Below are 21,658 nucleotides of genomic sequence, written 5' to 3'. Positions count from 1 at the left end.
TTTAAATGGTGAACTTAATCATGCTTGAACAGCATCAGCGCGTGTCCCTTTTGGGACAACAGGAAGTGTTTGTCGGAAATCTCCACACAGCAGAACTGTTAATCCACCCATGATGTTGTCACAGTTGCGTAAATCTTGAAGGGTCCTGTTCAATGCTTCCAACGCAACTTTGTGCACCATCGTGCATTCATCCCATACGATGAGTTTGCATCTGCGTAACAAAACAGCTTTATCCGAATTCTTTTCGATGTTGCATGTTGGGAATTCAGTTTGTGTGTAGTTGATGGGCAATTTTAAAGCTGAATGTGCCGTTCTGCCATCAGGGAGTAAAGTTGCAGCAATTCCAGAGGTTGCAACAGCTATAGCGACAGCTCCACTCCGTCGCACATGGGCAAGTATTAATTTGGTGACAAAGGTTTTTCCTGTGCCACCAGGTGCGTCCAAGAAAAATATTCCTCCACGGTTCTGTTGAACATTTTCATTGATCATATGGTAGACGTTCAGTTGTTCAGGCAACAGTTTAGGCTCATTCTCAGCAATGTACGCATTAAGTTCTGTAGGTGAGTAGCATATTTCACGCAGTAAATTTAGGCTCAAACTATTCCCTTCATGGCAGATGGGGGCAGGTAGGCCATATGATGGTAAAGTGGAACCACCAATTTCCAAAAGGAGGTTTTCGAGGAAAATTAGCCCTTCATTGTAAATCACTTGGGAGTAGTCTTGCTCCACCGATGTATTCTCAAGTTGGGCTCTTCTGGAAATGTCTTCGGTCATGAAGTTACGAAATTTCATCCATAGATGTTTTGGATCGCTCAAGTCACACCATACTATCATAATTGCAAAGAGCGACCGTAGAGCATGGGGAGATTTGAATAGACTTCCTTCTGTCATGGCGGCATCCCACTGAGAATCGTTTTCAAGTAGTCCCAACTGGGAGCATGCATCACGGAAGGTTTCACACAGGACGCCATCGACAGTTTTTATGTCATCAAAACTTATAGGGCCACGGACTTCGTGAAGGAGAAGACGAAGATGGAAGCACTCATGTTGACGTGGTGGCACTGTGTAAACTCGCCCGAGACAGGAATCATATTTAACCCCTGGGAAGCCATCGACAGGGTCTCCACACTTCCTGCGAGTCCACTGTTTGTTATTCCAAGTGTAGTAGGAAGGGATCTGTGGATACAAAAGCGTCTTTGCAAACTCATCATGGCCGCATAGTTTGAAGAAGGCAGTAAGCGTAGTTTCTGGTGGATGCTCCACCACCTGATTAGCAGTGCCGGCAGAAAAGTAAACTCTTTGCCCATTTTCAAGGTGAACAGCGAGTTGTATAACTGCAGGATATCTTTGGTGCAAGGGAAATGAGTAAAAATGCCATACACCTTCACCGCAACGCAGGAAACGTCCAATGACATGAGCAGATGGCTCGTCTCGAGAACCGTCGCGCTGAACAGCAAACGCTGCAGCATCGCTTCCCTTGTTGATGTATTTGCAGATATATTTAATGGATTTCACTGAGTGACAGAACTCCACATTGATGTGCGATTGGAAAATTTTCGTCAGCAAGGGACAGTACGGTACTATCCATCGGTTATCAACAGTGCTCCGACCGACTATCATCGTATGGCCGCCATCACCTGGACTCCGTCGCCTGTAAAGTGGGTAACCATCACCTCCTGTTTGTGTAGCATTGACAAATCTCCGTGGGTAGCCGCAAGCGCACACCGATTTCTTTTTACAGCATGATTGAGCTTTCTGGCCAGGACCACAGGGTCCATGAACCATCGTTGCTTTGACAATTTCGTAAAGCTGTGGGTCTAATCCAGGATCGGGAATCTCGGCTGAGATAATTTTGTCAATATCAGTGGATTGAATCCGTTCACACAGCCAGATTAAGATATGGGCATGCGGAAGGCCTCTTTTTTGCCACTCTACAGTGAATATGTGGCACCTTACTCGGCCGTAGACTTCACCCTTGACTATAAGATCCATGAGTTTGCACAATTTAAGCCGGAAAACACGGGCAATGAGATCAGGTCGGTCGTAGTGTTCTTGACCCAGAAACAGTTCATCTCGTATTTCTTCCCATGATGGATTGCAGGTGAAGGTAATAAACAAATCCGGTCGGCCATAATAGCGGACGTACGTCATTGCGTCTTGTGTGCGGGCATGCATATAACGCGGGCCACCGATGTATGTGGACGGAAGAATTGTCAGTTTTCCAACAGTGTTAGGGTCAGTTTCATTTCTCATGCCATCGTGCAGATGTATGTATGAAGACGACCGAAGCTGTTTTTGGTGAACCCGAATATATAGGAGCCTTTCAGATTCCATTTTTGCTGCCATGTCGACTATGTATTGTTGCAGAAGAGGTCCACTCCGAAGGAGAGTGTTGAAATCGTCGTCGCGAACCATCAGTCTGTATGCGTAATATGCTCTGCATGTAATAGTTTTGGGATTGATGGTCGTTTGTCCCAAGTTTTGTTGACATGGTATGTGAAAATGGTATCCATCGTCACCGTAAGGAAATAGTAGGGGATATTGTAGTGCGTCGTATGATCGATGAAGTAGAGTTGTAAAAATGATGGTTGTACGGTCTCATCAGGTAAAAGGGACCCTATTAGATGGTAGACTTGGCCTTGCACCTTAAATGCGGGATTCCAGCCGCTTTCACGGACAATGTTTGCACCAAATGATGTCATTTGGAAGTAGCAGTTGAAAAGTCGAATGGATTTCCGAAAATATTTAGATTCATCAGTCATGCCCAAAAGTAGGTCTCGCAGTGGTTGAGGTAAAGTCTGTAGGGATGGTAGTTTAACTTTACCCGAAGAGCAGCATAGGCTTGGAGGTTCTGCCGGCCATTTTTTAGCTTTGCAGAATGAACATATGCAATTCATCGAACCAATGCTAAGATCCTGCCGGGTAGAGAAGTCATAGTTGGCGTCATAGTTCAATGCTTTGCGTAACCAAAACTCCGGTGAAGGGCATATGTTGCCGCGAGAGGCATGAAATCTCCGAGTAACAGCCTGAACTCGTATCCTTCGAGCTTCTGGTGGCTGAGATGACCGAATGGCGGCTCTGGATGTGTTATCTCGGGCAAGTCGTCTGACCCTCGCTTCAGTAGATTCAGCAGCTCGTGCTGAAGCTGTGGAGGCTGCGTTAGCTGCTCTCCGCCGAGCTGTCCTTTCTGTAGATTCGTTGGCCCTTGCAGAAGAGGTACTTGCAGCATTGGCTGCTCTACGGTTGGCCTGAATCTCTGCAGTTTGTGAAGAACGTAGTTGAGCCATGGCTGCAGTATGTCTAGATAAACGATAAGTCCGTTGAGTAAGTGTTTCAGAAGATCTGGTCTGAGACATGCGCTGTGCTTCGCGAGAACGTAATAATTCTACTTCATCGTAGTCTAGGCTTGCTCTGATGTTCCTAACAGTAGTCGCTGCTTTCGTGCGCCTTCCGAGCTGATTTTTTTTGGGTGGCATTGTTGCGAAATTACTCTGCGGGTGTGTGTGGAATTGAAATGGAATGCTGCCGAAACAATTGTTGAAAGAGTCAATATTTAGGTAGTGTGTATGGTATAAAATAAAATAAAAATAAAGGCAATCAGTATGTGTAATTTCCCCAATACATCAATGTAGAAATATTGGGATTAAAATGTACAGTTGGAAAAACCTCTATATTTATATAAATAAAACAAAGTAAGATATACGTGAAATAAATGAATTTGAAGGTACAATAAATATGTATAAATATGTATAAATGTATGGTGTAAAATCAAATGAAAAAAATGGATGTCCAGGAAAAAGGCAATCAGTATTTGTAAAGTCCCCGTTACATCAACGTAGAAATATTGGGATTAAAATGTAAAGTTTTGAAAACCTCTACATTAGGTGTCAAAAATTGAAGATATAATAAATATGTATAAAAGTATGAGAAGATTAAATGCGAAAAGTAATAATATTGAGAAATGCTTTCTAAATGCATAAGTAATGTAAATGTAAAAATAAACAATGTTGTATTATTGTTGTTATGAATTTTTTGTTTGTTTGAATTAGAAAAAAATGTAAGTTACCGTCTGCTCGAATTTGTTAAATGTAAATGTGTGCGTCGGCAGCGAGTAGCAGTATTAGTAGGAGCAGTTGTAGTAGCAACTATTCCAAAACGTAGAAGGGTTAAGTAGCGTTGGTCGCCGTTGCTCGCCGTTGCTAGGCAACGAATTGGAGAAATGGCCGATCAAATCGGAAATAGCAAATAAATAAAAGCATTGTTAATAGTAGTTGATGGTGATTTAGGAAAGCTTTCCGATGCAATAGGTACCCGTAAACACACCCAGACACACTGAGAACCTATGTGTAAAATTCCATAAACGGACGTGCAAGGGTTTTTAAATCCATAACGAACGAACACATACACACACAGGCAAAGTCACATTTATATAATTGTAGATATATATATATATATATATATATATATATATATATATATATATATATATATATATGTGTGTGTGTGTGTGTGTGTGTGTGTGTGTGCTTATTTTAATTTTGAAATTCTGTTATATAAAATCTTATATTTCGAAACCTGTTTGGTTATTTTTAATCATATTTCGGCTTTCAATACCACAAACATTTCAAAGTATGTAAAAAATAGTTGTTTTTTGATGCTGTTGAATTGATTTTGATTGATCAGTATAGAGAACAGAAATAAATAACTTTTTTTATATGTCGTGATTGTTTTCAATCAACGAAATGCCACCATACTTAAACTATTGATCCCAGCCAAATGCGTCGCGAACAAGCATTAGTTTATTTATGGTTTAGAAAATCGGCACAGCAGGCAACTCAGATCGAAGCTGGAAGCGAATCTTCCAGTGGCCACGATATGTACTTGATCAGTAAAAAGACGATGACTTGAACAATGTATCCACAAGCAGATACGAAGTTGCACATTTTAAACCGAATCAGCACGCTTCAAGAGCATTAACTCCTACAATTCCACGACTATGTTTATGAAAATAGCATGTTCTAAATCCGTATATAAGAAACAAATTATTCGATAGAACACGAGCAAACATATCGATAGGCAGTCGCAAGTCCAACTCAATTTAGCTCAGTCATAGAACGCTTTTTCTACCAGGTCTACATTGCGTTTTATACAATATAATGTACTTAATAAGTATAAAAACATAGCAAACCATCAACTAATTCCAAAAAACTGTGCGAGTATGATGGTAAACTTGTTTACAGAACGAACTTATTTCAATAGCAGCTACTTCTGCTAAGCTTAAAAACATGTTAATTTATTAGCTTAGTTTATGCGTTTATTATGTATATTATTATTTCAAACTCCAGGATCGCCGCATCGAAGTATATGTGCTCTTCCTCTACTTCTCTAATTCTTTATCAACGGCGATTCTTTTTTTATCTAGCAGTTTTTAATTATTTACCTCGCATAATGTTTGCATGATACACTTTTAAATAATTGTTTTTTATTCTAAATTAACAGGTAGACCCACTGAACAATCAGTAAATATTGTGTAAATGTGTTAGTAAAAATTAAAGAAAGGACGCTTGTCTAGCTGAAACCACTACCAATAATTTTCTCCACTCTTTACCTGCGCCTAAACCTAAACGTATATTCCACGAACAAAGCGTCTTAGAACTTTATGTCCATGGAATGTTCTTCTGTTAGCCTGTTTTCTAGCTGACTACAATTTAAGCCTAACGTAAACAAAGTCTTGTTGAACCCTCAAGTAATCCAATCTACGAAATTTCCACTACTAACATTTACTACTATATTACACCATTGATACACTCTTATTACACTACGATATTACACCATTGATACACTCCATAACTCTTATCCTGGAGTGGTCTCCGGCTCTTGATAAGTGGTGACTCTTGTGTGAAAAAATATTTAAAATAAAAAAAAATCGCAAGAATAACATTTTAGGTACAATATTTTTTATAATTGCATATAGCCGTTTAATTAACATATGTTAAACACTTTGGTAGGCTATGCCTCTGAAATCATAACCAATGTACAAAAATCATTTAGCAGGCGCTTTTTTATAAGGTGATGAAATTTTAAAAAATGTAACACGGCCAATAACAATTATCTACAATACCAAGCGATGTTTGAATCAGTTTCAACGCATTAAACATGTTTTTTTTGGATCACGATGTGATCATGAATAAAATATGGTTCTATATCTTTACTCCGTAAAAATATTAAATTAAATAAAAAATATTTTTCGTAACTGCGAGATTATCGCCATTTTATTTCCGTTAGAAATTAGCCTTTCACTTATTGAGATAAGTATTATTTGTATTAATTTTTCTGATACTCATGCAGAGAGTGATCCGTGCTGAAATAATGTTATTATTTAAAAAGTCATTCTTAACATGGGGAGGGGAGGATGTTTTGTACCTATTCTGTCAATTACAATTGAATAATAAAAAAAAACATATCGTAAAACTTTAATTAAACGTGGCAATATGATTTAAAAAATAGCGCGGATCGCTCTCTGCATTAGCACCATTTTTATTTATTGCGGACTATTATTCTCATCTTTATTAGTTGCTGTTTCACGACTTTCCGGGCAACTATTCCTCTGGCCTTCATGAAAAGAAGTAAGTACATGAGAAATTATGTTTTCCTTTTATAAATGTTCAGTAACTTTTTCCTTTTATTATTCTTAAAGAGTAAAACTTTTCTTATTCATGAAAAGAGTTAAGCCTACGTAAATAAATAAATGTTTGTACACGTGACAAATTATCACTAAATGGTTTAGTTACTTTAAAAAAAATTATTTATGAAAAGAGTTAACATGCTTAATTTCTATACTTATAGTTTTTTGGAATTTTTTTAACTGGATTATTATTGATTGGACACTAATTAAACAGATTATTAAAAAAAATAAATCATTATTTCGACATTTGAAAGTGGTGCTCACTTTTTAGTTACAACGTTCTGATAAATCAGTCACCCATTTTGTAAGCAATAAAATCGCGGTATATCAGAACCATAGGAAGTAAAAATTATATGAGCCTCTACCGCATTTGTAAGTCAGAAATATATTTGTTTCTCAAATGAAAAAATAGATTGAACGTGACTTTTTTTTATAGTTTTTATGAAAATAAAGTTTCGAGTTTTTAAATTTTTTTTTTACTTATTTAGTTAAAAGTCAGTTTGAAACTATCCTTTCATAAAAACAATTAAAAAAAAATTTAATTGTTTTTATGAAAGGGTAGTTTTTTTGTTTTTTGTCAAAACTTTTATTTTTTTTTAAGTATTATAAATTTCACTAACATGCTGGAGAAATGTTTAATAATTTGGTATTCTTTTAGATTAGGCCCACCTCCACAATTTTCCTTTCAATGACGACATTTATGGGTTTCCGAGTATACTGAACACGAAAACCGCATTGAAATTTTGCGGAAATAAATTTTTGTATCATGCATTGTATTCTTCGGCGGCCATCTTTTTACGTGCACACGCGCCATAAACAAATACCCACACGTAAAAAAGATGGCCGCCAAAGATTACAATGAATAATACAACTTTTTATATCTTGATAACTACTTATTTCTGCAAAATTTCAATGCGATTTTCGTATTCAGCATAGTCGAAAACCATTTCAAGTCGTCATTTAAAAGAAAATTGAGGAGGTGGACTTAATCTAAAAAATTTACCAATAATTTTTCATCCCGTACGCCTCCCGATACATTGCTTCGTCAACATGCGACCATTTTATATCTCCCGAAGACACTTCCGTATTTAGGAAAAAAAATGAGTGACCGATTTACCAGAACGTGGTAACTAAAAAGTGAGTACCCCTTTCAAATGTTGAAATAATTTTTTTTTTCAATTATTTTTCATAATCTGGTTAGTGTTCAATCAATAATAATCCAGTGAAAAAAATTTCAAAAACACCTATCAGTATAGAAACTCCACTACATAATTAAATAAATAAAAAATGTTACGTGCGCATGCGTTAGCCTTGACTAGGGGGTTACTAAGGGAACGATCATTAAATAATTCTGCGGGTCGCCATGGAACTCAACGCCCAAGGAGTACCAAAATAGTTTTCATGATCTGAATAAAAAATTTTTTTCGAAAAGTGGGTGATAACTTTTCCATGTAAATTTAACTAAAAATCAGCACCCACTTTCTGACCACCTGAGGAAGGGGCATTTATTTTCGTGTTTATTGGCTTAAAGGTTTTTGACAAGGCAGTTTGGTACGCGAAAGCATATTTAACAGTTTTCGTTTATGCTCACGCATAGCATAAACAAAGGCTAGGCCTGTGAAATGGAAAATAGTCCCAGAGTTCAGGGGTTAATACCATGCAAAAGAAATCAAACAAAACATTTTTTTTTTAATTCGATAGAAAAAAAATGGATGCTATTTTTTTTTTCTGTTTTCTGTGTGTAAAAAACACACAGAAAACAGAAAAAAAATAGCATCCATTTTTTTTCTATCGAATTCATTTGCTGTTTTTATTGAAAACTATTTTCCCCCGGATTTTTTATATAATTTTCAATTAAGGGCCGTGCGTCTCACGTTCGTAAATAACAACATTTTTTTTGTAGATTTTGGTGTGCTAAAAACGAATCTGCAAACCGTTTCCGTCACAAAAAAATAGTTTTTATGATGTTAAAAAATTACTTTTTCGAAAAAGTGGCGATCACTTTTCCATGTAAATTTAACTTAAAATGAGCACCCACTTTCTAGCCACCTGAGAGAGGGGGATTTTTTCCCATGTTTATTGGCTAAACAGCTTTCGTTTATGCTCACGCATAGCGTAAACGAAGGCTACGGCTATGAAATGGAAAATAGTCCCAGAGTTCAGGGGTTATTACCATGCAAAAGAAATCAAACAAAAAACTTTTTAGCCAAGAAACACAGAAAAATTCCCCTCTCTCATGTGGCCAGAAAGTGGGTGCTCATTCTAAGTTAAATTTATATTGAAAAGTGATCACCCACTTTTCGAAAAAGTAATTTCATGAATATCATGAAAACTTTCTTTTTGCTATGGAAACGGTTTGCAGATTCGTTTTTAGCAGACCAAAATCTACAATAAAATAGTTCGTTATATATGAAAGTGAAACGGGCCTTAAAGTAAAATAATACCGATTTTTTGGAGCAGATTTGCCGTTTAGTTGTACACATATCCTCAAACCAGGTAATCACTAAAAGGGTCTCTTAAAAGTCGTTACCTGTATCGAGCAAAAGTTTAAAACCACCGATTATATGCCAGCCTACGTCATGGTAACATATATTGAGTGAGTTCCTAACAGTATTTTGTATATTTTTTTAGTTTAAACTCATTTTCACAAAATTTCCCCAAACTTAACGTGTTCGATACAGTCTGCCGCCATATGTATTTTTCAGATATACCGATAAACATTGAATGTTTTTGAACCGATTATACATTACATAAAAACACTAAAATCTTATCCAGTTAGGTAGAACATTTACTTTTCTTGCCTTTGATAACATTTATTTGTTATATATTTATTTTTTGACAACTTCTTTGTATCTGTGTTTAGTAATACAAACCCTTTTCATTTAATGTAACGTTTAGTCGGCTCGAAAAACAGTGTTTATCGGGATATTTGAAAGCTACAAATGGTGGTGGACACTGTTGATTACTTTAAGTTAGAGAAAGTGAGTTAAAACTAAAAAACACTATACAAAATACTGTCAGAAACCCATCGATTATACCAGCCTATGTCATGGTAACATATATTCGGTGAGTTTCAGGCACTGTTTTGTATAGTTTTTAGTTTTAAATTTACTTTCCTAAACTTAACGTATTCAACAGAGTCCGCGACCATTTCTGTTTTTTGAGCCAATTAAACATTTTACATTACATAAAAACACTAAACAATTATCCAATTAGGTAGAAACGTAACTTACCTTACCATTCATTTATTTGTTTTTGGACAACTTTTTCGAATCTGTGTATAGTAACCCCCATCCCCCATCATCAACCAAATATTAATTACTAACTCACATTTTTGTAAAACAACAACAAAAAAAAACAGATTTAGAATTTCAACATTTTTGCTACCTTCGGCTTCATCCACTGATTCTTGGTCAAGTCCAAACCATGAATGATTGACAGACACTCCCGAGGATCCAGATCAAATTCTGCAAGAGTACCATTTTTTTTTCATTTTCGCCTTCTTTTTCACTTTTTGCAGTGGATTGCTGTACTAATATAAGAAACATGCATTTTCTCTTTTTATTAAATTTTCCATTACACCAAATTGAGCCACTACAACGCGTGGCAGGGTACAGCTAGTATATATATATATATATATATATATATATATATATATATATGACTGCTATTATTCATATTTAACTTATATATATATATATATAAGTTAAATATGAATAATAGCAGTCATATATAACTTTATTATTAAACATTAAAGGAAAGTAAACGAGAGAAGAGAGATAAGAAAAACCTCTTCAAGACATGTCACTACGAAGCTTATTGCTTCTCATCAGAAAATGAGAAGAGCCAGGATTATACGAAATGTAAGTATAGATATATACTGGTTTTATAAAATTTACATTGAAAATTTAATTGAATAAGAAATTAGGGAGTATTAAATGTAAGTATAAAATAATGAAAAAAATATTAAAATTATAAATAATATAATAGGAGATAAAGAAAAGAGGTATATAAGAAGACTTAAAAACAGAAAGGTAGTATATAGGTAAATCATAATGACAAATTAAAAAAAAAGGGGTCACTATAAAGTAATAGGATCATAAAGACGGGGGAAACTAAAAGAAAAAAGACCAAGATAATAAAGACAGAGACGAAGATGGTGAGAGTAAAAACGAAGAGAGAATAAGTAAATAAGGATTACAGAAAAAGCATTCGCCTAATATATAAAAGCAACATAGATTCGTCTAATATATAAAAACAATATAGATTCGTCTAATATATAAAAGCAATATAGATTCGTCTAATATATAAAAGCAATATAGATTCGTCTAATATATAAAAGCAATATAGATTCGTCTAATATATAAAAGCAATATATATTCGTCTAATATATAAAAGCAATATAGATTCGTCTAATATATGAAATCAATATAGATTCGTCTAATATATAAAAGCAATATAGATTCGTCTAATATATAAAAGCAATATAGATTCGTCTAATATATAAAAGCAATATAGATTCGTCTAATGTATATAAGCAATATAGATTCGTCTAATATATAAAAGCAATATAGATTCGTCTAATATATAAAAGCAATATAGATTCGTCTAATATATAAAAGCAATATAGATTCGTCTAATATATAAAAGCAATATAGATTCGTCTAATATATATAAGCAATATAGATTCGTCTAATATATAAGCAATATAGATTTGTCTAATATATAAAAGCAATATAGATTCGTCTAATATATAAAATCAATATAGATTCGTCTAATATATAAAAGCAATATAGATTCGTCTAATATATATAAGCAATATAGATTCGTCTAATATATAAGCAATATAGATTCGTCTAATATATAAAAGCAATATAGATTCGTCTAATATATATAAGTAATATAGATTCGTCTAATATATAAAAGCAATATAGATTCCTCTAATATATAAAAGCAATATAGATTCGTCTAATATATAAAAACAATATAGATTCGTCTTATATATAAAAGCGATATAGATTCGTCTAATATATAAAAGCAATATAGATTCGTCTAATATATAAAAGCAATATAGAGGAAAAAACTATGATCGAACGCTTTAAATAATCAAAATCAAAAACTATAAAAAAGTGTTACTTTCTTCTATTTTTCCTTTTTGTTCTGGTGTTTTAATTAAGTTATACCTTTGATTATTCATCCCTTACTTTATGTAGTTAATTGCTCATCTTAACTGTTTTTGTTTAAAATATACTCTTAAGTAACCTAACTTTATATATTTATATATATACGCATATATATATATATACACATATCTATATCTATCTATCTATCTATCTATATATATATGTATATATATATATATATAGAGAGAGAGAGAGAGAGAGGTGGGGGGGGAGATAGATAGATAGATAGATAGATAGATACATTGATTAATAGATGCTGCCTCGGCATGAATGTAAATTCAGTGTGCCAATTCACCAGTCTGCATCAATAATGATTAGAGCACCGTTACGGGTGATGCTGAGAATATATGGCAACCGGCTTGTTAAATTACTGAGAACGGAAATAGAAAACCGAATCTCATTTACCATTCAGTGAAGAGGTGAGAACTGAATGTAAAACGTATCTCTCACTTAAAAGAAATCTCGGCGCGACTTATATTCTGCCACCGAAAGCTGCTCGTGTATGGCAGGACTTTTACTATCGACAAAATAAATAGTTTTCGGCAGGACAACCTAGATCGAAACACCGGTTGTGACACAGGCTTTGCGACAGCTTGAGGTTAATTGAACGAAAATGACACGAAACATGCGATTTTATTTAGAAACAGTTTCAGACGGTCTGCTTCGACCTGGAATCTGTAATTGGTCTAATGGGTAAGTCGCAAAAGATTGAATCGCTTGTCCATCAACAGTTCAATCTAATGTATTTCGTTACGCATCAGTACTCTGAAAGAAAGTTTAAGCCTGAGATTTTGATCTTGCGTTCAACAAGTGATATTTAGCATTATATAAGCATGAAAAGTGATATGATATAATTCAGTTGACCCAGACTAAACAGAGATTGTGCAGAACATACTTTAAACTGCACTAAGAAGCAAAACCGATAAGATTCTCGTGTGCATCTAAACATTATCTCATTCTGACACAAACAGGGGTTTTGCGAAACACTTCCACAACAATGTAGTCGGCTTGCAAATTCAGCAGACGTTAAAGTAAAATATCTGGCATTTATATAGAAGATCTATTTTCATTTCATTTTCATTTTCGTATGAATGCTTTCTGGAACTTCTGCGATCTTGGCAAATTTACTTCTAAAATTTCTATGCATTATTTAGAAAGATAATATATATCACAGATGTCAGTGATTCGATGTCTCTACTACCGTACAGATTGCATATTCGAAAGACGGAAATACGGAAATACTGTCTATGTAAGTTTGAATTCAATGGTTGAAGCGCATATATATATATATATATATATATATATATATATATATATGTGTGTGTGTGTGTGTGTATGTGTGTATATAAATATAAATATATATTATTATTATTATTATTATTATTATTATTATTATTATTATTATTATTATTATTATCATTACTGGGGGACTCCAGCATTAATACTGTAAGCCTCTGATTTCTGCCCTTCAACCACTACTCTTATGAACCTATCAGAGAGAGATGATTTAATAATTGAGAAAACATTTCCAGTAATACCGTAGCTGGAAATCTTGTGAAGTACGCCCTTATGTCATACCTTATCAAAGGCCTTCGATATGTCAAGAGCAATTGCCCTGCAAAGGAAACCTTTGTCAAGAGATTCACTAATCCTATGTGATATAATCGTTAGCACATCTGCTGTAGATCTTGCAGAGCGGAAACCATATTGCATGTAACTAAGAAGGCTGTTTCTGTTGAGGTGGTTGACAACTTCTTTATTTAATATGGATTCCAACAACTTACTCATGACACACAGGAGGCTTATTGGTCTGTACTGAGAGGGAGATGACTTTTCACTTGAATTCTTAAATACAGGGCATACTGATGAGGTTTTACAGGATGTTGGAAAGCACTTCTCCTTAAGGCAACGCTTAAACAGTTTTGTAAGTATGGGGGACAAGTTCTGGTTGGAGATTTTTCAGCAGTATAACTGCAATGCCACCAAGGCCAGTTGCTTTACTGGAATCAAGGTTATTGATTAGCTTGGCGACCTCACGCACATATATTTGTATGTTACCTAGCGTGCTGTCTGTTATAGGAAGAAATACAGGGAGTTGATGGTCATTGTCGCATAGGGTAGAATTAGTTGCAAAGTTCTTGGCAAATAGTCTGGCCTTGTCTGATGCTGACGAGATAACCTCAGTTCCATTGATGATAGTTTAGATAGAATGCACGCTTCTGTTCAAGATCCTGTTTGCCATTTGCCAGAACTGGTGGGCACCAAGCCGCTGATCAGCTACTTTGGATTTAACAGACTGAGGATATAGCTCTCTTGCATGTTTTATTACTCGCTAACAGTGCTTGCTGGCAGTCCTGAAAGCAATTTTAGTCTCATTACATCTATTACGTTGGTAGCTATGGAAAAAGTGATTTCTGTCCGCGATGGCAGGGGAGAACCATGGCTGGCTGTAAGGTTTTTGTTGAAACTTTTTGAATGGTATGAATCGGCCTATGCCTACAATTAACCATTCGGTCAGGTCTGATACTATAGAGGACACATCCTTTTTAAACATAGAATGCATAGGTAGGCCAGATATGAATGTGCGGAAGCTATCCCAGTCAGCCATAGAGTATCGATATACAGTACGGTGGAGAGGTACGTCTGAAGACTTATAACATTTCATTTTTATCTTAACTGCTACAACAGAGTGGTCAGAGGATCCTAGAGGAGATAGAACGGAATATGAACACAGCTCAGGGGAAGTTGTGAGGAAAAGGTCTAGAAGGCTTGCATATTGACTGGGTGTATCGGGCACACGGGTGGGTTCGGGAACAATCAGAGTGAGGTCATAGGCAGTGGAAAAATCATGACAAAACCTTCCCTCGTCATCGGTTTTATTTGAGTGGGTCAGCCATTCCATATTATGGACATTGAAGTCACAGCAAATGTGAATGGTAGCCGAAGGATTAGCAGACAGGATAAGGTCAATTGTCTCAGATATGCTCTTAAAGATAGTAACCCGACTGTTGTGGGGGCGATAAAGGGCAAATATAAATGCAGTAATGTAAGCTAGTGCAACCCGAAAGCCCATATAAGGTAAATTAGGGTCTTCTATGGAGATATCCCTTCCACATGGAAAGCCATCTTTTATGTAGGCACATATTCCATGCCTATGGCGATCTTAGGGGTCAGATTTAAATATTAAGTTGTAGTATACGGTGATACATTTACCGTTTATGTTGGTTTCATACAAAACAGTTACAGTAAGCAATGCCATCTCTGCTTGAGGGTATGCAAGTCGCTGCCAGGACTACATAGCCATATTCTTGCACATGGACGTTCAGTGACTGAAGGCGCGGCACTCGTCTGAGAAGACGTCGCAATCATCTTATATATACGGCTGTGTGTTTGTTTGTTCACGATTGGATTAGTTTTAATGTTTTATTAATTTCTACATATAGTATAGTTCTTTAAAAATATACGATTTAGAGGTCACCTCATTTGCATATTATATTAAGGAAAATCAATTTTTATTAAATAACTGTATGTTAGTTTAATTTTCCAACGAGAGAGTTGCTTTAAGTTTTCTATTTAAGATGTTATTTCATTAACTTTAAATAACAATTATATTGATACTATATTTTATTCAATTTATTTGGAATTATTATTTCCAAAATCGATTTTTTTAGAAACAGATACAGTTATTTCCCTTGATGAGATTTATTTCTTCTGTTTTGAAGTCTGAAAGCTAAAAAAAGAAACTCTTCCCCACATAAAATAATTTGATAATCGCAATAAGTTTCTAGCGTAAAAAATTCTTATAGACAGAAAGATACTTTTTTTATTTAAAAAAAAATAAATAAAAAATACAACACTTATGAATAAACGAAAAGATCTCATTTGTTTGTTTTTATTATTCTATACAGAATCTTTGAGCGTTCCAGGAACTGACCCCCCCCCCAAAAAAAAAGAAACGAGTCGAAAATTTCTATTATTTACGAAAAAAACCCAGCGAAATTAGTGCCTTTACAAAAAACAAAACAAAAACAAGTCAATAAAAGTAAACGTTATTATTTGCACAGTTGACAAAGTCTTTCGCAAATTAGTTTTTCCTTTTATTCGCGTTTCAGGTTGGAGTCTGCCTACACGGCTACGTTTTTTTTTTCGGTCGCTCCAGAACGCGCTTCTATTTTTATTGAAGCAAATGTTGCTTTTAATTCATTTACTTTTTATTTTATTTTTAGAGCGGATGGGGGGGGGGCGCACGAGCAACAAAAAGTGCTCAATATCTGGAGAATAGCTTCTTCTTTTTATATCTATTCTGCCGAAATATCTGCTGGAGAGGGTATCGTGTACTTCTTTTTTGGGCGCCATTACATTTACATTTTTAGTCCGTTCTTTTATATTTGAAATTGGTGTGGAGGTATCAACGTTGCCTTCGATGAAAATGATTAATATCCTTAGTATAGCAGGTTTGTTCTAAACGGAAGTTCCTGTCGACCCGGACATCGCCGGATATTCATGCAAGCATATATATATATATATATATATATATATATATATATATATATATATATATATATATACTAGCAAAAATACCCGTCGTTGACTGGGTTCAAAAACAGCCTACAGCAAATGGACTCTGATTTATGAAAGTATGATAGGTTATGAAAAGGAAGGGTTGCAAAAGAGATAGCTTCGAATTTCGAAGTGAAACCAAAGCAAAATATGATGAAAGTAAAAATACAATAGATAAACCCCATAATTATAATACCATACCTGTTCACACTGAAACACTTATTACACTATTCTGTGGATCTATATTAAAAAAAAAACTTGTTACACTTTGTGACATATTTTCATTCTATGGAGGTCAGGTGCGAACGAGCACCCCATAATTTATTATACCATATTTCTTCAAACTAAAACATAATTATCAAAGTATACTTACGCAGATAGATATGAAAAGTCTTTATTAAAGTGTGTGCCTATTTCCTTTCCATGGAGGCCAGGCGCGAACGCAGACCCCACAATTTTATTATAACATTTAATCTATTTAAGTTATGTTATATTATCTATTAAAGTTAAAACATACTTATACAAGTATTCTCATGTACATCTATATCAAAACACTTGTAAACGTTTTTTTTTAATTACAATTTTTTTTTATTTCCATACTTTGTGGGCCATGCGCGAACGCTGACCCCACAATTTCAATTAACCACCGTTCTGTCAGATCAAACATACCCATTCCTGTGTCTCGATACATCTTATATCATTATATGTAATCAGTTTTTTAAAAAATAGTAAACCGTATAGGAGCCTATTCGTGACCAGACACGCATACACAGACATTCAGCTTTATATATATATATATATATATATATATATATATATATATATATATATATATATATATATATATATATATATACAAACTTCAGAATAGTTTTTATTTAACACTCAAGATTGTTATGGAAACGTGAGAAGAAATACTGTCAGAAGTATTTGCTAATATTTTCTCTCGTCTGATGAGATGGTAGACATCGAAACCCTATAGGTTAAGGTGATTAATTTTCTAAAGCATTCTTTGTCTTGCTTAGAATAATATAAATTATTTGATATGAAACTGAACCACTTCATTTCATTTCAATGAGAGTTTTTTTTTAAAATTCGTTCAATAACAATTTAATATATATATATATATATATATATATATATATATATATATATATATATATATATATATTAAATACTTTACATAATTTACCTATATATTCCAGATTGTAGAGTGGATATCTTTTAGAGATTCAATATAACTAAACTCCGGAAATTAATGACTTCATATATGTGTGCATAATGGCTTCATATTCATGTGCATAATGATATTTCTCTTCCATTTTCTCTCACATACTGCTCTCAACATTCAGTAGAAATTAAACTAACACTTAATTATGTGTATATGATTATATCTTTTTGTGTCTTGGGTCAACTCCAAAACTAATTAACTGATCATTATGAATTATATGTAATGCATATATTTTATATGTTTATAGATGTCATATTCCAAAAATCATATACAATGTTCACTTACTTTGTTAATGTATTTATGTGTACAAGGAATTCTATCCAAGTAATAATGAATTTGACAGTATAGTACTCGTATGAAAAACTTATGTAAAATCATCAAGTAGTTTCATCTTTATATAGAAATAAGATATTTGCACAGTATCCTACCCAATAAATAAGGTACTTGTGCAGTATAGTACTCAGATTAAAATACAAAGAATATCCAACCAGTGACGTGCATAAGTTATTAAAACTGTAAATCCCGTTAACTATTCGAGTAGTATAATTTACATCTGAAAAAAAGTGCTTCTTCACTATAGCACCCAAGTTAAAAAGACAAACTCTTACCCCCCTGATATATAAAATATTTAGGACAACAGAAAATTTCATAAAAGTATGGAATTCTATCATTTATAAATTGGGTAAAAAAATACTTGTGTATTTATACACTTAAAAAATTCAGGTGACCTCGTAACGGGAGTTGTAACCCACCACCCGGTTTACGACTTCTGGTTGCGCATGCATACACAAACATAAACCAATACCATCGTAAACAAATAAACACAGTATAGGTCCGATTTGACAATTTTGATGGTGCTTGTGCAGCATAGGTCCGATTTGACAATGTTGAAGGTCCTTGTCCAGTATAGGTCCGATTTGAGAATTTTGAAGGTGCTTGTGCAGTATAGGTCTGATTTTACAATTTTGAAGATGCTTGTGAAGTATAGGTCAGATGTGACAATTTTGAAAGATCTTGTGCAGTAAAGGTCCGATTTGACAATTTTGAAGGTGCATTTGGTGTCAAGGTCCGATTGATAATTTTGAAGGTGCTGTTGTGAGTATATGTCCGATTTACAAGTTCCAACTTGAAAATTTTGAAGGTGCTTGTGCTGTATAGGTCGATTGACAATTTAAAAATTACTTGTGCAGTATGGGTCCGACTTGACAATTTTGAAGCTGCTTGTGCAGATGTGAAAATTTTGAAAGTGCTTGTGCAGTATATGCTTATTTGAGAATTTTGAAGGTGCTTGTGCAGTATAGGTCTGATTTTACAATTTTGAAGATGCTTGTGAAGTGTAGGTCAGATGTGACAATTTTGAAAGATCTTGTGCAGTAAAGGTCCGATTTGACAATTCTGAAAGTGCTTTTGGTGTATAGGTCCGATTGACAATTTTGAAGGAGCTTGTGCAGTATGAGTTAGATCTGAAAATTTTTAAAGTGCTTTTGGAGTATATGTCCGATTTTACAATTTTAAATATGCTTGTGCAGTACAGGTTCGATTTGAGAATTTTGAAGATCCTTGTGCAGCATAGGTTTGATTGACGATTTTGGCGGTGCTTGCTAAGTATAGGTCCGATTTGACAATTTGGAATGTGCGTGTGCAGAATTTGTCCGAATTTACTATTTTGAAGGCGCTTGTGCAGTATAGGTCCGATTTGACAATTTTGAAGGTGCTTTTGCCGAATAGGTCTGATGAGACAATTTTCAAAGTGCTTGTGCAGTATAGGCCGATTTGACAATTTTGAAGGTGCATTTGGTGTCAAGGTCCGATTGATAATTTTGAAGGTGCTTTTGTGAGTATATGTCCGATTTACAAGTTTGAAGGTGCTTGTGCAGTATAGGTCCGATTTAACAATTTTGAAGGTGGTTTTGCAGTATAGGTTCCACTTGACAATTTTGAAGGTGCCTTTGCAATATAGGTTCGATTTGTCAATTTTTAAGGTGCTTGTGCAGTATAGGCAGATGTGACTATTTTTGAAAGTGCTGTGCAGTATAGGCCGATTTGACAATTTTGAAAGTGTTTGTGCAGTATATGTCCGATTTGACGATTTTGAAGCAACTTGTGCAGTATAGGTCCCAGTTGACAATTTTGAAGGTACTTTTTAAGTATAGGCACCACTTTTTTGTAGGGTTCTTGTGCAGTAAATGTCCGATTTGACATTTGAAAGGTCCGACTTGACGATTTTGAAGGTGCTTTTGCAATCTAGGTCGGATTTGACAATTTTGAAGATGGTTGTGCAGTGTAGGTTCGATTAAACAATTTCGAAGGTACTTTCTCAGTACAGGTCCGATTTGACAATTTTGAAGGCGCTTGTGTTGTATAGGTCCGACTTTACAATTTTAAAGGTGTTTGTGCTGTATGGGTCCGATTTGACAATTTTGAATGTAATTGTGTAGTACAGATCCGATTTTACAATTTTGAAGGTACTCTTTAAGTATAGCTCCATCTTGATGATTTTAAGGGGCTTGTGCAGTATATGTCTGATTTGACAATTTTGAAGGTGTTTGTGCAGTATAGATCCGATTTGACAATTTCGAAGGTACTTGTTCAGTATAGGTCCGATTACTTGTTCAGTATAGGTCCGATTAACAATTTCGAAGGTGTTTGTGCAGTATAGATCCGATTTGACAATTTCGAAGGTACTTGTTCAGTATCGGTCCAACTTGAAAATTTTGAAGGTGCTTGTGCTGTATAGGTCGATTGACAATTTAAAAATTACTTGTGCAGTATGGGTCCGACTTGACAATTTTGAAGCTGCTTGTGCAGTACAGGCCCGACTTGACAATTTTGAAGCTACTTTTGCAGATGTGAAAATTTTGAAAGTGCTTGTGCAGTATAGGCTTATTTGACAATTTTTAAGGTGCTTGTGCAGTATAAGTCAGATGTTACTATTTTGAAAGTGCTTCTGGAGTCGAGGTCTGATTTGACTATTCGGCAGGTGCTTTTCCAATCTAGGTCCGATTTTACAATTTTGAATTTGCTTGTGCAGTATATGCCTGATTTGACAATTTCAAAGGTGCTTGTGCAGTATAAGTCCGATTAACAATTGCGAAGGTGCTTGTGCAGTATTCGTCCGATTTGACAATTTTTAAGGCGGTTGTGCAGTATAGGTCCGACTTGACAATTTTAAAGGTACTTGTGCAGTGTAGGAGCGATTTGACAATTTGTAAAGTGGTTGTGCAGTATTGGTTCTTCTTCACAATTTCAAAGGTGCTTGTGCAGTATAGGTCCGATTTTACAATTTTGAAGGTGCTTGTGCACTATAGGTGCGATTGACAAATTCGAAGCTGCTTGTGCAGTATAGGTCGGATTTGAGAATTTTGAAGGTACTTGTGCAGTATAGGTCCGATTGACAATTTTGAATGTAATTGTGTAGTACATGTCCGATTTTACTATTTTGAAGGTACTGTTTAAGTACAGTTCCATTTTGACGATTTTGAAGGTGCTTGTGCAGTATATGTCTCATTTGACAATTTTGAAGGCGGTTGTTCAGTATAGATCCGATTTGACAATTTTTAAAGTACTTTTTCAGTACAGGTTCGATTTGACACTTTTGAATGTACTTGTTCAGAATAGGTCCGATTTGATAAATATTAAGCTGCTTTTGGTGTATAAGTTCGATTTGAAAACTTTGAAAGTGCGTTTGCAGTATATGTCCGATTTTACAATTTTGAAGGTGCTTGTGGAGAACAGGTCCGATTTTACAATTTTGAAGGTGCTTTTGAAGTATATGTCGGATTTGACAATTTTGAAGGTACATGTGCCGAATAGGTCCTATTTGACAATTTTGAATGTACTTTTTCAGTATAGGTTCGATTTTAAAATTTTGAACGTGCTTTTGGAGTATATGCCCCATTTTACAATTTTGAAGGTGCTTTTGCAGTAGAGGTAAGTTGTGACAATTTTGAAAGCGCTTGTGCTGTATAGGCCGATTTGACAATTTTGAAAGTGCATTTG

At 34.7% G+C, this 21,658-nt stretch overlaps 1 protein-coding gene across 1 annotated transcript; it reads right to left on the bottom strand.

The window, feature by feature from the left end:
• Nucleotides 1-18: 18 nt before the first annotated feature.
• Nucleotides 19-2,346, bottom strand: LOC145240077 (uncharacterized). The gene has a single exon (XM_080103700.1). It carries the CDS (start codon nucleotides 2,344-2,346, stop codon nucleotides 19-21), a length of 2,328 nt encoding a protein of 775 aa, XP_079959826.1.
• Between the last annotated feature and the right edge of the window lie 19,312 nt (nucleotides 2,347-21,658).

This window comes from Euprymna scolopes, chromosome 19, assembly GCF_053919585.1.
Source record: "Euprymna scolopes isolate OS-2025 chromosome 19, ASM5391958v1, whole genome shotgun sequence".
Classification (NCBI taxonomy): domain Eukaryota; kingdom Metazoa; phylum Mollusca; class Cephalopoda; order Sepiida; family Sepiolidae; genus Euprymna; species Euprymna scolopes.
The sequence above is the reverse complement of the archived record's forward strand: the minus strand, read 5'-3'. Positions and strand labels throughout refer to the sequence as shown.

What these genes read in the sequence shown, in the direction of transcription:
- LOC145240077 (XM_080103700.1), bottom strand. Translation starts at nt 2,346, where the DNA reads ATGGCAGCAAAAATGGAATCTGAAAGGCTCCTATATATTCGGGTTCAC.